The sequence below is a fragment of the Cucurbita maxima genome, unplaced genomic scaffold (genome assembly GCF_002738345.1).
Source record: "Cucurbita maxima cultivar Rimu unplaced genomic scaffold, Cmax_1.0 Cma_Scf00011, whole genome shotgun sequence".
Classification (NCBI taxonomy): Eukaryota; Viridiplantae; Streptophyta; class Magnoliopsida; order Cucurbitales; family Cucurbitaceae; genus Cucurbita; species Cucurbita maxima.
This window is the reverse complement of record NW_019272027.1, coordinates 2,082,945-2,097,068: the sequence shown is the minus strand read 5'-3', so window position 1 is coordinate 2,097,068 and position 14,124 is coordinate 2,082,945. Positions and strand designations below refer to the sequence as shown.

Here is a 14,124-nt window from a genome sequence, read left to right as displayed (position 1 = left end):
TTGGAGTCTCATGATTGTTTATGAGGCATGACTGGGAAACAATTGGTTGTTGAAGAACTGAATGTGGTTCAGGCTAATCTTGTCAATCTTTACATTTCTCATGCAGATTGAAGATATCAGAGATCAGGGGATTGTTTCCAGTAAGAACTCCAAATTGGAGCATTCTCAGACATCAATGCCAGGTAAAGCAGTTTTAATCTTTCATGAGAAGATGTTCATTTTGTGCTTCACCTCATGCTCTTGATTATGCCCAGGCAAACTTGGTTTGAAAACATACTCGTTATTAAAATGTTCGAGAATGTTTTGCTTTGAACTCTAGAATATTTGTCGTCAAAAGCTTTCAAATGCTCATTCTCATGTTGATCTCTAACTTGAATACTTACAGAGAGATTCCATATTAGTTGGAGAGAAGAACGAAACATTCCTTATAAGGGTGTGGGTCTCCTCTCCCTAGTGGACACGTTTTAAACTTGTGAGGTAGACGACGATACGTAATGGGTCAAAGCGGAGAATATCTCCTAGCGGTGGACTTGAGCTGTTACAAATAGTATCAGAGCTAGACACTAAGTGGTGTGCCAGCGAGGATGCTAGGCTCCCAAGGGGATGAATTGTGAGATCTTACCTCGATTGGAGAGGAGAACCAAGTGGTGTGCCAGCGAGGATGCTAGGCTCCCAAGGGCATGAATTGTGAGATCTTACCTCGATTGGAGAGGAGATCGAAACATTCCTTATAAGGATGTGGAAATCAATCTTTTTCTAGCTGAGATTGACAGTGATACATAACGGACTAAAACAGATAATATCTACTAGTGGTGGACTTGAGTTATTATACATAAAGAGCTAAAATGACAACTACACTAACCAAGAGCGAAGTCAACAAATTCTCCTGCAACAGCCACAACAGACTCACTAGAAGAACCGCCAGGTACAAACTATGGTACTCCCCAATAACGATCCTTTGAGTCTCTGCAAGCATCACGATTTTGGCTACACTAACCCCAATAACGATCCAAAGACATGAATCAGAAGGGGTTTGAAATAAGTATGAACAGGTTTGAATATATAAAATAAGGAATTTTAATACAAGAATCATATTAATTTATTATTTTATTACATCTATTTTTAATATAAAATTAAAGTTTTATATTTAATTTGATAAATTAATAAAATTAAACTTTCATAAAATAAAATCCTTACCAAATAGTTATTTCAAAAATTCCTTTTAATTTTTATAACAGAATTTTATTAATATCCTGAAACTTTTTAATTGTTTTTTTTTAAATTAAAAATATTTTTCATAAAATAAAATTATGAATGTAAAGATAAAACAAATATATGTATGTATAAAAAAATTATATATTTTCGGTATATAATTTTTAATAAAATTTTAATTTATTTTAACACAACCTTATCCATATAAGTTTAAATTGTAATTGGAACGTAAATAAAATATTATCATAAAAAAAAAAAAAAAAACTCTTAATATTCATAATTAATCAGTTAGCAATTAAAAAGTGCAAATGACTCCATTCAAACACCCCACGCGCTACACGAAGCGCGTAATATCATCACACGTGTCATGCATTTGCCACAAGTCCATTTAATAACCGTCCACGTGTCTGAGATTTCTCTCTCATACACCAAATTACGTTCCCTCGCAGCCGCGCGCGGCATTAATGGCGAAGAAAGCTTCTTCAAGGTTCCTCTCTCTGGCTTGGCATTAACGAAGAATAAGAACGAACGCTTCTTCTCTTTCTGCGATTTTCTTCATTTTTGAAGCTTTGATGGTGAGGGATTTAGTGATCACCTCTGCGGTTGGAGGATTCGAATGGTGGAATCAAATTGATGAGTCGGAGGATTGGCAGAAGGGGATTTACTACGCTTTGTCTGCTTCTTATGGCCTCATCTCGATCATTGCCTTAGTACTCCACTTTTCTCCAATCCTTACTGTTCTTTTGTTCTGTATGTTATGAAATTCATGAGTTGTTTGAAGCGTTTTCTTTTGGTTGAGTTCGTATCTTTATTGGAATTAACGTGGCTTCTTCTCCATATTTCATCTCACGTATCATCAACTAACAGAAATGAGATATCTATCTCATATTTGTTTATTTTTTTGAAGTTCTTAAGTAACATAAACTTGTGGATGTGCTGTGTGCTTATAAACATGGTTAGAACTGATTTTTGTAGCTTAATTTTAACATATTATTTGGATTCCGCACTCATATAAGTTGAGATTTAATCCTAAGTTGATTAAGAGTCATCAATTAGTGTAAAAAATTGTTTTGAAATCTTAAGAAAGAAATTCCGTAGTGTTGTAGTGGAGAATGTTTTTGGAGCATTTATGAATCTCAGTATAGCTATCACACGTTGGTTAGGAAACACAATAGATAAATTTGATGAATGCGAGTCACTAGCACAACCCTTGGACACCTTACAAATGTTGCAGTTGTGCTTCATTGTTGCTGGTGCAGACACGTTGAACAAACGTTGTTGCTCTAGGGTGGAGGAGGTGCTTTTCCACCCTCCATTTTGTTACTAGGGTTTTAGTCTTTGGTTCTCTGCTTTTTCTGCCACCTTGCTACCTGGGTTGATTGGATAGAGAGGAGAATTTTCAATAGTGTTGAGATGTCTCGGTAAGATATTTAGTTTTGTGTTAGATTTACTTCTCCGGGCATCAGTATTAGAGGAATTTCGTAAGATTATTTAGACATGGTTCTCTTTGATTGGAGTTTTTTATTTTTTTTATTTTTTTTTATTTTTTTTTTATTTATAGAAAGTTAAATAGCTCCTTTTGTTACAATATGTACTTTCATTTTCTCAATGGAAGTATTTCTCAATAAAAAAATGATATACTAAAATTAAACCACTTAGCTGTCTCGAGGAAAAAGAACACACATGTTTTTTTTATAATTAACGACTAAAGTAATTGCTCAAGTTTCCAGGTTCAACTTATTCGGATTCAAGTTCGAGTGCCAGAATTCGAGTGGACAACACAAAAGGGGTTCCATTTGATGAATTTCGTTGTAAATGGATGTAAGATTGTATATTTGTTATTTTTCATTTTAGTTTTAAGACTCTACTTGATGAATTAATGCTATCTTATTCTTATTTTCGTTTTGACAGTGAGGGCTATTCTCTTTGGGCTTTATAAGAGTGTTTTCCTCATCAGACCGAAGGTAGGTTTCTTATATTAATTGTCACAATGCCAACTAGATTGTCTTAAACTCTTAATACCCTATTCAAGCCATGGTTATCACTTGATGATTGAGTAAGTTTAGAACTCATTTTGATATTGTCTTCGGATTATCTATGAGTTTTATGATAATTTAAACTAAAAATTTTAGTTGATCTTATTTTAAGCACCTTCCCTTTGTTATTAGCTTACATGTTAATTCCGAACATTTCCAGAATATTCAATTTGCTCATTCAGCGAAGCTTTCATCAACACACTATTATTACATGAACAAAAGTAAAGGAAGAGAATAAAAAATTTAATTGCAGTTATCAATGCACAACTAGATTATTTATTTATTTATTGTTAGTATTAGTATTTGTATTTGGATTTTTATTTGTATTTGTGGAAATACCATATTGAGATTTATTTATTTTCAAACTACGGACATCCAGAAGGCTTTCTGAGCTGAAATTTTTAAATGAACACAAACAAACAAAAGCCTTGTTTCCTGCTTCTTCCTGTTGGACCGTTGGTCATAAAAATCTTGGGATTTCTTCCTCCTCCAACACTCGGAACCATAGTAATTTTAGGTAATGATTTGTTGCATTATGTAATTTTGTTACCCATCACTATCCACAGACAGTAGAGGATCCTATTCCCATATAAAAAAGGCTAGTCCGTATATAAATTTAAAATTGATAATCAAGATATTCAGTGAGACCCACGTTTCTTTTCCCTTATGCAACTGTGATTATATTCACTGATCTATATGGCTTGAAACTTTCTTGCTGGTAAAGGCTCTTGAAATGGTGGTTATGGAGGTTCCTGGACTTCTATTTTTTTCAACGTACACACTACTTGTTCTATTTTGGGCAGAGATCTACTATCAGGTAATTTGTTATTATGATTATAGTTCGAAGTTATATCACTTATTATATCATTTCTGTGCAAGATTCATCATTGGTAATCCGTATAGGTGATTATTTTTCTTTCAGGCGCGAAGTCTTCCAATTGATAAACTTAAACCTACTTATTGTATCATCAATGGAGTTATATATGTTATACAGGTAAGATAGACAATGTTGCAACCAGAAGTCGGCAGTACTATGTGAAAAACATATTGAACTGAATTTGGTTGAATTGTTTACATTCAGCTTTATTTAAATTATTTGTCATCATGTTTCAGATCTGCATTTGGATATTTGTGATGTTAAACAAATCTCCTGGTGCAGTTATTGGTGCTAAGCTTTTCTTTTCAGGTTTCAGCTTGAAACCCGTATTCTTCTCTCTTATATCAAAAGCAAATGCTTTTTTTTAAAAAAATTATTTGCTTTAGAAATGCAATATTTAATTTATGTCCATTTTTAACTGGAATCTTTTGGCTTCCACATCCTAGTTTATGGAGGCATATGTAAATTGTAATTTTTTTCCTTCGTTATTTCTAGTGGTTTCATTGTCTGCTGCACTGGGTTTCCTGATATATGGTGGGAGGTAATATATGTTTATGAATTGAGGAGCTGCGGTTAATTATGTTCCACTCTAAACAACCACTATCTTAACAGGTTATTTGTCATGCTGAGACAATTCCCAATTGAATCTAGAGGACGCCAAAAAAAGTTGTATGAGGTTGGTTTTTTACTGTGATTTTTTAAAATTCTTTTTGTTGACTGTAGTTTCCATAGGATTGGAAATAACCGAAGCAACAGAGTTTAAGAAAGGCACGTATATCATTTCATCTTTTAAGTATACATAATTTTTCAATGTTGTCTCTAATGTCCTGAAAGTACTGATTTATTCCCGTGTATTTTACAAGTTTACCCTGCTCAATGATGGTGTTGAAATTAAATATTAGAAGGGAGTTTCTTGACATTTTTTTTAAAAAAACCAATGTGCCCTACATATTTTTTTTGAAAACAGTGCCCTGCATGTGTTGATACAAGGTTATTTCATAGCTCATTTGGTACTGAATTAGAAAAGTTTATCCCAGTAAAGAATGATCATAAGATATTTCATAACTCATTTAGTATTCAATTAGAGAAGTCTACCCCAGTAAGGAAAGACCATAAGATATTTTAAATGCTATGCCACTGTTCCACTATTCAATGTCAACAAGGATTTGTTTGAAAAATTGGAATGAGATAGAACTTTTAAAGCATCAAGGCCATAATTAAGGAAGAGTGTATATTTCAGGGATCAATCATGAATTTAGCCTTTTGAAAGATCAAGATTTTCTGACGCTCTTGTTAATTTCTTTCTTTCTCTGTCTGTGCAGGTTGGTTGTGTGACAACAATTTGTTTTACCTGTTTCTTTATACGGTGTTTTGTGGTGAGTTTCCTTTTGGTAAAGGCAATCTTGATCCGACATTATTTAAGCAATTAATACACATGTATATTTGTTCATCTTGTAGCTTGCCTTCTCTGCATTTGACAAGGATTCAGATCTTGACGTCCTAGATCATCCCATTCTCAACCTGATATACTACATGGCAAGTTTTAAAATCCCCTAATATCTTTTCTAAGATGAATAGATTATTCTTTTTTTGTTAAATGATTCTATTTGCTGGGATTGGTAGGGCCGTTGGCTAAATTTTTTTTCTCCACTTAATGAAACATTAAATCTAACTTATCCTTTTACAGGGAGAAAAAATCCACGAGAAAAATTTCCAAATATAATTATGAAGTAGCTTAAACTCAAAAAAGTAATGGGCGCTCCAACTTTCTGTTTAATCCAGAATCTGTCAAAAACTTTCTTTAGCAGGGTATCAATTTATTATAAGTGCACACTGCAGTCATTTGGAGTTTTCATACATCCACATCATGGATCCTGCACATTCTGTGGATGATGGTCTTGTAATCAATTTTCAACCCTAGTTTTTAATTTTCTTCCCCCAGGCATGGAATTCATAGAGTTGCTCCATTGAAGTCTCTTCCCTTTTTGTCACTCCATGATGTTGCTCGACTTCCAAATTAAAATAATTTTCAGATCAAACATAGCTCAAATAAATTGATCTTCACTTAGGTGAGAGGTTATCCAAAGGATATTTTATTTATCTTGGAGCCTTCACAACCAGTCTTGAATTTTTTTCTGTCTTCAATATTTTTTTCATGGATTGTTCTCTAAGAAGCACAGATATGGGCATGGGACACGGACATGGCAGGATGCCAACACCTTTAGGACATTAGAATGAAAAAGGTACATAAACAGCATATCGTACGTGTCCAGAAGTATCCAGACCGACACATGTTTGACATGGACACTGGACCAAAAATGAAAGTGTTTGTGCTTATTAGATTGTCCTTTTCCCTTTGGAAAGTATTGCATGAGAATTCCTTTCCGTCCTTCATAGTTCTTGTTTTTAGTACAACAAAGAGCGGATTTGAACCTTTGATCTCAAGGGAAGAAGCGGATGTCTTAATGGAAGCTTGACCTTCATAGTTCTTTTGTTACCATTTTTTTCAATTGATAATGTTTTTTGGGTGCTCCTAACCATCAAAGTTCCCCTTCCAAGGTGCATCGCAGGATGGTACGAAAACAATGATATATAGACAATAAAAATAAAAATAAAGAAAAAGACACAATGCCAACGTTGTACTGGTTCACCTTGAACAGAATAAGAGAGACATGCTTGTTCCTATGCTCACAAAAAGCTTTACCTTCACTCTTAACACTGACCATGTGAAGAGTTCTCATAGGTGTCTACGTGGCTGCTGATGCATATATATTGGCTACCACAAAAAAAGCCATTTTATGGTTAGTGTTTACAAAGAAAGTATTGTCAGCTCCAAGGCACCTTGAAATAAAATTGTGCCTTAAAGTAGGTGCTTCAGTGCTAGGGTGGCGCCTAGGCATTGAGCTCCCAAGCCACCTGCTGTTGTGCTACAGCCACACACTAAACTCTCTTCTTTCCTCTCCTCTCGTGCTTCAATTTGGGCTTCAAAACAGTCATTGAATGCCTAGGCATCGAGCTCGCACCAAACTTTCTAATCATGAAAGTTCTTATTTGTTTCTATGATCTTGTTAGCTTACCACTGGAGCAAACTTTCCATTTTCATCTTTTAATTTATTTATAGTTTTTCTTCTCTCTGATAAATTTGATGTGCTTGCTACTGCAGTTGGTAGAGGTTGTTCCTTCAGCATTAGTTCTGTTTATACTGAGGAAACTTCCTCCGAGGCGTATATCTGATCGGTATCACCCCATTGAATGAAGCTCTAAACAGTTTTATGTCAGCAGAGGTTTCCACTCTAATTGTGTATTTTACTATGTGTAGATGACGTTTGTTGTATAGGATTTCGATTACAGATTTCTGTTATCGTCTGTTTGGCTAGATATACTAGTATCCCTTCTAATTTCATCCAAAAGTAGTTCTTTCAGCCAAAAACAAAACATGCCCAGAAGATTACATATGTCAACGTGCATGCTGCTGCAGTTGGTAGAGTTTGTTCCATCGGCATTGGTTCCTTATACTGATAAAACTTCCTCCAAGGCGTGTATCTGATCAGTATTAGTCCATCTTATGAAGCTCTCAACAATTTCAGTTCAGCAGAACTTACCATTCTAACTGTGTAGTTACAGATACATCCTACTGAATGAAGTTCTCTACAATTTCTGGTCAGGAAAGCTTTCCATTTTAAATCTGTATTTCATTTTTGTAGATGTTTGTTCTTCATTGCAAATTTCTGTTTTTCTCTGTCAGGATGGATTTACAATATACTAGTATATATGCCCAAAATTATGCATCTTTGTCATATACAGAACATCCCATTATTTTGAAGAAGCTTTATGATTGCTTTTGTTGAAGTAACTGGAATAAATTCTTTAATGTTATCCATGTGGGAGCAGTCTGATTATAATACATTGGAGAGGAAACTACTTAATCAACACGTGAATTTATACATTGGAGAGAAATGATCGGAATTTATTTTGAGGCAAGGTATGGGGTGAAGTAAGGAATAGGATTTAGGAAATTGGTATAGCGTGGCTTCTTCATCAATTCATCTGTTTGAACATTGAATACATTGGAATTATTGTAGGTAAGGTCTTAGGGTGTCACCACTTCACATGCTAGGGGAGAATATCTTCAGAAGTATAGGTGGTTAATCTGGAGGGTTTTTTTGCTATCCATGAGTGTTTGGGTCAGCTTCATTGGACACCCTCCTAAACTTAAATCTAGTATTGAAATAAAGAAAAATTATCGTGGCTTCGCTCCGATGGAGATCAAGATTTGGTGACCAATAATAGTGTGGTGGTGTAGGTAATGGCTCCATTTTTCGTAGGCTGCTGGTTGGGAGAGTGTTGGCCATACACAATTTGTTCTCCAAGGAGGTTGTAGACAATACCCCAAAACCCAATCTTGGTTATCCGAAAAAAGTTAGAAGGGGAAGAGGAGAAGATGCTGGGGTTCACATCCCAAAAAACTTGGAGCAAGAAGGTGAGTAGACTTTATTGAGAAGGGGTAAAGAGTCACCAATAGAGGTTAGTATGGGGGGAGGTTGTAAGAAGGAATTGAGATACGAGGGGGCGGGCGTGAAGGTGACTATGAGTGACGATGAACTGTTAAGCTCTCAGAGAAGGGAAAAAATTGGATAATAAGGTGGTGGAACTCTTATATTTTCTACTTTATAGTTCCTCATAGTTGTTAACCTCAAGGTTAGGAGGAGGATGATAGATGAAACACGGGTGATGTTGATGATCAAATCATTGACACAACCTTTGGTAGTGTGTGTGACTATGAAAGAGATTGGTGAAAAGTTTGGCGTTAAGAGGAAAGTTTGGGCTAGATTTGTTGGTCGAGTTCTTGAAATGTGAGCGGGTCGATCACACATCAAGTATGTACAACAAACAAAAGATTCCTCTTTCTTTCTCTTACGTTGCTTCGAATATTCATAGGTTGAACTATTGCAGTTTCTCATAATTTGAATGTTCATTTGTTTAAGTTTTGATCATCCCCTGGTTGGCACTTTGAACGTGCCACTTAGCCTTCCTCTGGTGGAAGAAATAATGTTCATGTTCCTACTGCTTTAGATAAGAAAGGATGGACTGTTTTTAGGGAGATGCTTCAAAGCCTATTTCTTTTATATTAAGATTGATGAAGTTGTTTCATTGTCAAAATCTTATGCTTTAGAGGAATCCTGTGTTCTGCTTTCAACTCATTTATATTCTACTGAAGCTTTTAGCCAATTACGAGTTGTTACTCTTCCAGGTTCAAAGATACATTTATTTGTAGATCTAAAAGATCTATCTACAAAGAAGTTAATGAGCAAGGGGTTGATCTATCTTTAGTGTTCTTGTTCTCTCTTTAATGTAACTCTTCCCATAGACTAGTCACAAAACCTTGAAAGTTTTCCATGGAGATCCTATATTTCCTTTTGTTTTCTTTTTGCTACTGTGAGATGTTTCGAGTTGATCATTAGAGCTTGGCGTGGAAAAGGTATGTGGTCGGAGGATTTTAGAGCGGGTCCGAAAGCAGGTACAAGTTTCTCACATTTTGTTGCTTGATGATATTCTTCTATTTTGTGAACAGAATATAAATAGCTTGTGGAACAGGTTTAAAGTTTAGAGAATTTGTCGATTTGTTCGAGTTGGAAGCTGAATTGTGGAACTTCTCCATCATCAATGTATTCGAGGTCATATAGTGGAAAAATGGAGTCCCTATGAAAGAGTTTTGAACAGTTACTTGTCCTCAGGTTCTTGGTAAGAAAGGTGAAAACACTTGAACATACAAGTGCCAAAACAACTGAAAGAGAACATCGAACGTGTCGTTTTTTGCCTTCTTTTTGTTTGGTCGTATTTTGATAAAAAACGAGAGATGCACGGCTCGTACCAAAACAATCTAAATGTCCACCCAAATTTTACTTTACATTTGGGGGAAGAACTAGCTATCTCTAAGCTTTTGTAGGGCCTTTTACTCCTAATCAAACTCGTTCGGTTGCAGTTGGCTCGGAAACACGACTTGTAGACATTGTTTTTAGGGTAAGTAAAGTAATAAATTTGGTGCGTTTTTAAACTTTTCAAGTCTTTTAGAAGGATATGCTATATCTTCTGATATTTAAGAGAGATGGCATTTTTCTCTAAACAATTCGGAGTTATTGCTTTAAAATGTATCGTTTGTAAAATATAATTACAATGTAAATATTTTCTTGTGCACATCAAACATCTCTGACGACGAGAGTAGAGGTTCCTGCATTGTATCAAACAAAAATGAAATAAATGTTAGAGTACTTTTGTAACTTATTTATATGTTACTCTTTTGAGTTAAACATTATGTTTCCGTGGTTAAATTTTACTTCGATGCTTTGAGTTTTATTCAAATTTTAGTCTATCGTTCGTTAAAAATTTATGTTGTAACGGCAAATATTTAAACAGTTAAATGGTTTTTTTTTTTTTTTTAAGAAAATCTTTATTATTATTATGATTATTATTATTATTTTGAGTAAACTCTTTATCAACTGACTTCACTCGATTTTGTACGTAAACCACGGTTTTGGTGATTCACTTGATTTTGTACGTAAACTACAGTTTTGGTGATATAATATTACGTTTCTTTCTTTTCTTAGATGGTTGTATTTTTCCCTCCCTCAAGAACTTAGTAGAGCTTTGTTTTGTTGGTGAGTTAATTTTATTAATGTGTTCGAAGTTGGAGGTTAAAATCGAGTTACTTCGAAAATAAATAGAGGGAAGAGTAGAGAGTGATAATGTGACCTGAATTTGCTTATATCTAAACAATCTTCGGAAGAAGGTGAAGGCAACACAGCCTCGTCTGTTAGCCTTCTCAACAGCATCTTGCATGCAATCCAAGAGATGTCCGTATGTAACGTTCCCAAAACTCTTTATCATGTTGATCAAAATGAACGTCATTGCTCCATTCATTGACTTTCCTGTCAATATCTGCACCCATTCCCATCATCAACTACTCAACATTATAATCCCTAAGCTCCCTCGAGCTCGTTAGTTTTTTTCAAGAATAAATTAAAAACTATAACTATATCTATTTTGGGAAACGACCAAAATGTCACAGTATCTTTCGCTACCACCTATATTTAGAGATGTCCATGAGGAAGGGTAGAGACAGAAGCTTTCTACGTGCCCATCCTCAACGAAATTCTCCATTTTTTTTTTTTTTTTTTTTGCAAGGATGGGAGCATGGATTCTTGACTGAGAATTTATGGGGATTGAACCTATATTTAGAGATGTCCACGAGGAAGGGCAGAGACAGAAGCCTTCTCCGTGCCCATTCTCACGAAATGCTCCATTCTTTTTTCTTTTTTTTTTGCAAGGATCGGGGTTCTTGACAGAGAATATGGGGATTGAGTTTCCGCTGGATGATTTTTTCATTTATCTTACGAAGAATTTTTTTTTTCTCCACTCCTTCCTCCACTCCCTATACAGGGCACGTCTCTAAGATGGATATCTCTATTTATATAATTCTCACATTATTGAAGTAAAAAAATTTGTATCCTCTTCTAGTAAACATTTTAACGACTAAATTAAAAAAATACTAAAAATTATCGACGAAGCTTTTTAAAATTACCATTATTTTCAATTCTCATTTTTAGAAAAACTTACATGTGTGCAAATAATTTTATTAAAAAAATAATTTATAAATTTAGTCCATTCTTAAACATTAAAAATAAAATAAAATTGTTAGTTAGTTTTTTAATTTCCAATTTTGTGATAATAAATCCTTAAATTTTAAGAATATATATATTTTTTTATCAAACAATTCTTCAATTCAATCACGTTTTATAAAAACTAAGGTGAAATTTATTAAATTATAAAATATAAAATTTATATTTAATAAATGTGGGAGATGATGTCTTACAGAAGTATCAGCAGCGAACTGATCATCTCCACAGGCACTCAAAGAAATCGCCAATCCGCCGCTAGTCGCCTTACTCGCCCCCGACGGCGGCCGATTATCGATCCACTCATCCCTTCCACCATCCAAAAACCTCACACTCCAAAATTCAAATCCAGATCCAAACACAAAAAAAGAAACAGAGGAATCGATTCAAACCTGGTGCGATCGTAAACATAGGCGAGATCCAGAATGGTTCCGCTGTGGCAAGCGTCTACAATGGCGTGGAGATTGACGCCACTTCTGAGAGGCGAAACAATGGTGGCGTTGATTTCGTTGTCGCTAATCATTCCTTCCTCCAAGAAATCGACAGGGCATATGGTCTCGTCGTAGCCGTCGAGTTCGTCCATTGCGAAATCCGGCTGCCGCAATCCGTGGCCGGAGAAATAGAACACCAGGCTTTCGCCTCCGTAGCAATCCTCCACTAGCCATTTTAGACTGCTCTGAATGTTCTTCTTCGTTGGAATTCGCTCTGGATTTGCTTCGTTTTCTACATTGTTTGTTGCCGCGGTTCCAAAATGTTAGGGTTCTTAATGATCTTCATTAAAAGTAAAATTAATAAAAAATACCTAAATATTTTGTCCTTTCCTTTAAAAAATAAAAAAAAAATCATAAATTTAAATAATATCATCATTATTATTTTTAAGAATACCATTTATTTAAAAAATATTCCTTAACTTTTAAATTTTCAAAATAAAAATTTCACCCACTCTTAATAATATAAAAATTTTATTATTATTTTTTTAATATGAATCGAAAAAGTTTCAGAGTATTTTTGAAACTTATATTATTAATAAAAATATTTTTAGTACGAATATTTTTAAAGTTTTTTATTTTTAAAAATTAAAAATATTAATGAAAATTTCAAAATTCAAAATTTAAGAATATGAAATTTAGAGAAATGGGTCAATTTTTTTTAAAATTCTTTTAATACTGAATTTTTTTTATTAAATAATAAATTCAACCATAATTTATTTTTAAATTGGGTTGTTTTAGGTTTGGTATTTAATAAAAATCAAGGTTACATCATAAAATATATATCTATTTATTTACAACTCGATATATATTAGTTGAGAATAAATAATCAAAATAATTATGGAGTTAAGTAAAAATAAAATAAATATATGTAAATATAATTGTATCGAAACAAAAATATAATTTTTAAAATTAACAATAAATTCGAGTTGGTTCGATTCAATAACTTTTTGGGTAATTATAGAACACGCTTAAAATTATATAATAATTTTGAAAATTTTATTTAAGGAATAAATAAATGTTTCTTAAAAACCCAGAAAACAAGAAGACATATGTTTATAAGAAGGGTGGATGATGTAAAACCTGTAAGAATACGAATGTTTTGTTTGAGATATGAGAAATGGTTGATCAACAAATCTTGCATATTCAACACATCATTCACTGTCCCATGTAGCCTATGCTTCCAATTCTTGTAACTCACCCCACATAGGAGAGCTCGCTTCCTCAGCCCCGCGTCCGACGCAGAGGAGGAGAGGCTTTTCATCGGGGAAGGTGGTGGCCGGAGACCCATTTCTGTCCCCGATTCATCATCCCGACTCGTGTGCAGTGCCCCGGCATCGGAGGAGGAGGAAGAAGAAGAAGGTTTGAACTTGATACATTTGCATTTGAAGGGAGTGAGTTTTGTGTGGTTGTTCTTGATCTTGCAACAGCAACATTCACTTTTGGTATCCATTTTTATGGCCTCCTTACCCCAAAGAAGTGAATGGGAGAATATATAAAAGTCCCCAGCTGCAACTTTAGATGAAAGAATCTGTTATTATTCTTTCGTTTTAGTGCTTAAACTTTTTGCTTATTTCGTTTTGATTCTCTTATCACTCAATTTTTCCTTTAGTTACTCAATCTCAGTTCCGTGTCTAGGTAGAAAAGGGTCAATCGGGTCGATCCCTTCATCTTCTCGGCTCTGAGCTCGTGCAATTTAGTACTATTGTAAGCGTCGTCTTCATCATTGTTTGTCGACATTTTCCCACCATCCATCTTATGGAAAACAGTCCATATGTTGTTTTTTAAGAAGTAATGATAGGGAGAGAGGGAAAAAAAAAAAAAAAAAAAAAAACAAA

General features: G+C 34.3%; 2 protein-coding genes across 3 annotated transcripts; one reads left to right on the top strand and one right to left on the bottom strand.

The window, feature by feature from the left end:
* The first annotated feature begins 1,656 nt into the window (after positions 1-1,656).
* Positions 1,657-7,974, top strand: LOC111486099 (tobamovirus multiplication protein 1-like). 2 transcript variants are annotated; one of them, XM_023133111.1, is made up of 12 exons: positions 1,657-1,922; positions 2,943-3,033; positions 3,124-3,176; positions 3,973-4,065; positions 4,171-4,242; positions 4,362-4,434; positions 4,621-4,666; positions 4,738-4,801; positions 5,448-5,501; positions 5,584-5,661; positions 7,289-7,409; positions 7,540-7,974. In XM_023133111.1, exons 1-11 carry the CDS (start codon positions 1,785-1,787, stop codon positions 7,379-7,381), a joined length of 855 nt encoding a protein of 284 aa, XP_022988879.1. In that variant the 5' UTR covers positions 1,657-1,784; the 3' UTR covers positions 7,382-7,409; positions 7,540-7,974. The 2 variants fall into 2 exon arrangements, with proteins under 2 accessions (XP_022988879.1, XP_022988878.1); XM_023133110.1 differs by having other exon boundaries at positions 7,289-7,974.
* Positions 7,975-10,237: 2,263 nt separating this feature from the next.
* LOC111486063 (metacaspase-1-like) lies at positions 10,238-13,756 on the bottom strand. Its single transcript, XM_023133065.1, has 5 exons — positions 13,370-13,756; positions 12,191-12,521; positions 11,996-12,107; positions 10,876-11,061; positions 10,238-10,354 (listed from the first exon to the last, which is right to left on the bottom strand). The coding sequence occupies exons 1-5, from the start codon at positions 13,737-13,739 to the stop codon at positions 10,295-10,297; spliced, it is 1,059 nt and encodes a 352-aa protein (XP_022988833.1). The 5' UTR covers positions 13,740-13,756; the 3' UTR covers positions 10,238-10,294.
* Between the last annotated feature and the right edge of the window lie 368 nt (positions 13,757-14,124).

Bases quoted from the DNA above. Each gene is read 5' to 3' on its own strand.
- LOC111486099 (XM_023133111.1), top strand. From the start codon at position 1,785: ATGGTGAGGGATTTAGTGATCACCTCTGCGGTTGGAGGATTCGAATGG. The intron at 4,243-4,361 runs GTAAGATAGACA...ATCATGTTTCAG, and splicing joins GAGTTATATATGTTATACAG to ATCTGCATTTGGATATTTGT. The intron at 5,502-5,583 runs GTGAGTTTCCTT...TTCATCTTGTAG, and splicing joins TCTTTATACGGTGTTTTGTG to CTTGCCTTCTCTGCATTTGA.
- LOC111486063 (XM_023133065.1), bottom strand. From the start codon at position 13,739: ATGGATACCAAAAGTGAATGTTGCTGTTGCAAGATCAAGAACAACCAC. The intron at 11,062-11,995 runs GTAAGACATCAT...GAATGGGTGCAG, and splicing joins AGTTCGCTGCTGATACTTCT to ATATTGACAGGAAAGTCAAT. The intron at 10,355-10,875 runs GTCACATTATCA...GATACAATGCAG, and splicing joins TTAGATATAAGCAAATTCAG to GAACCTCTACTCTCGTCGTC.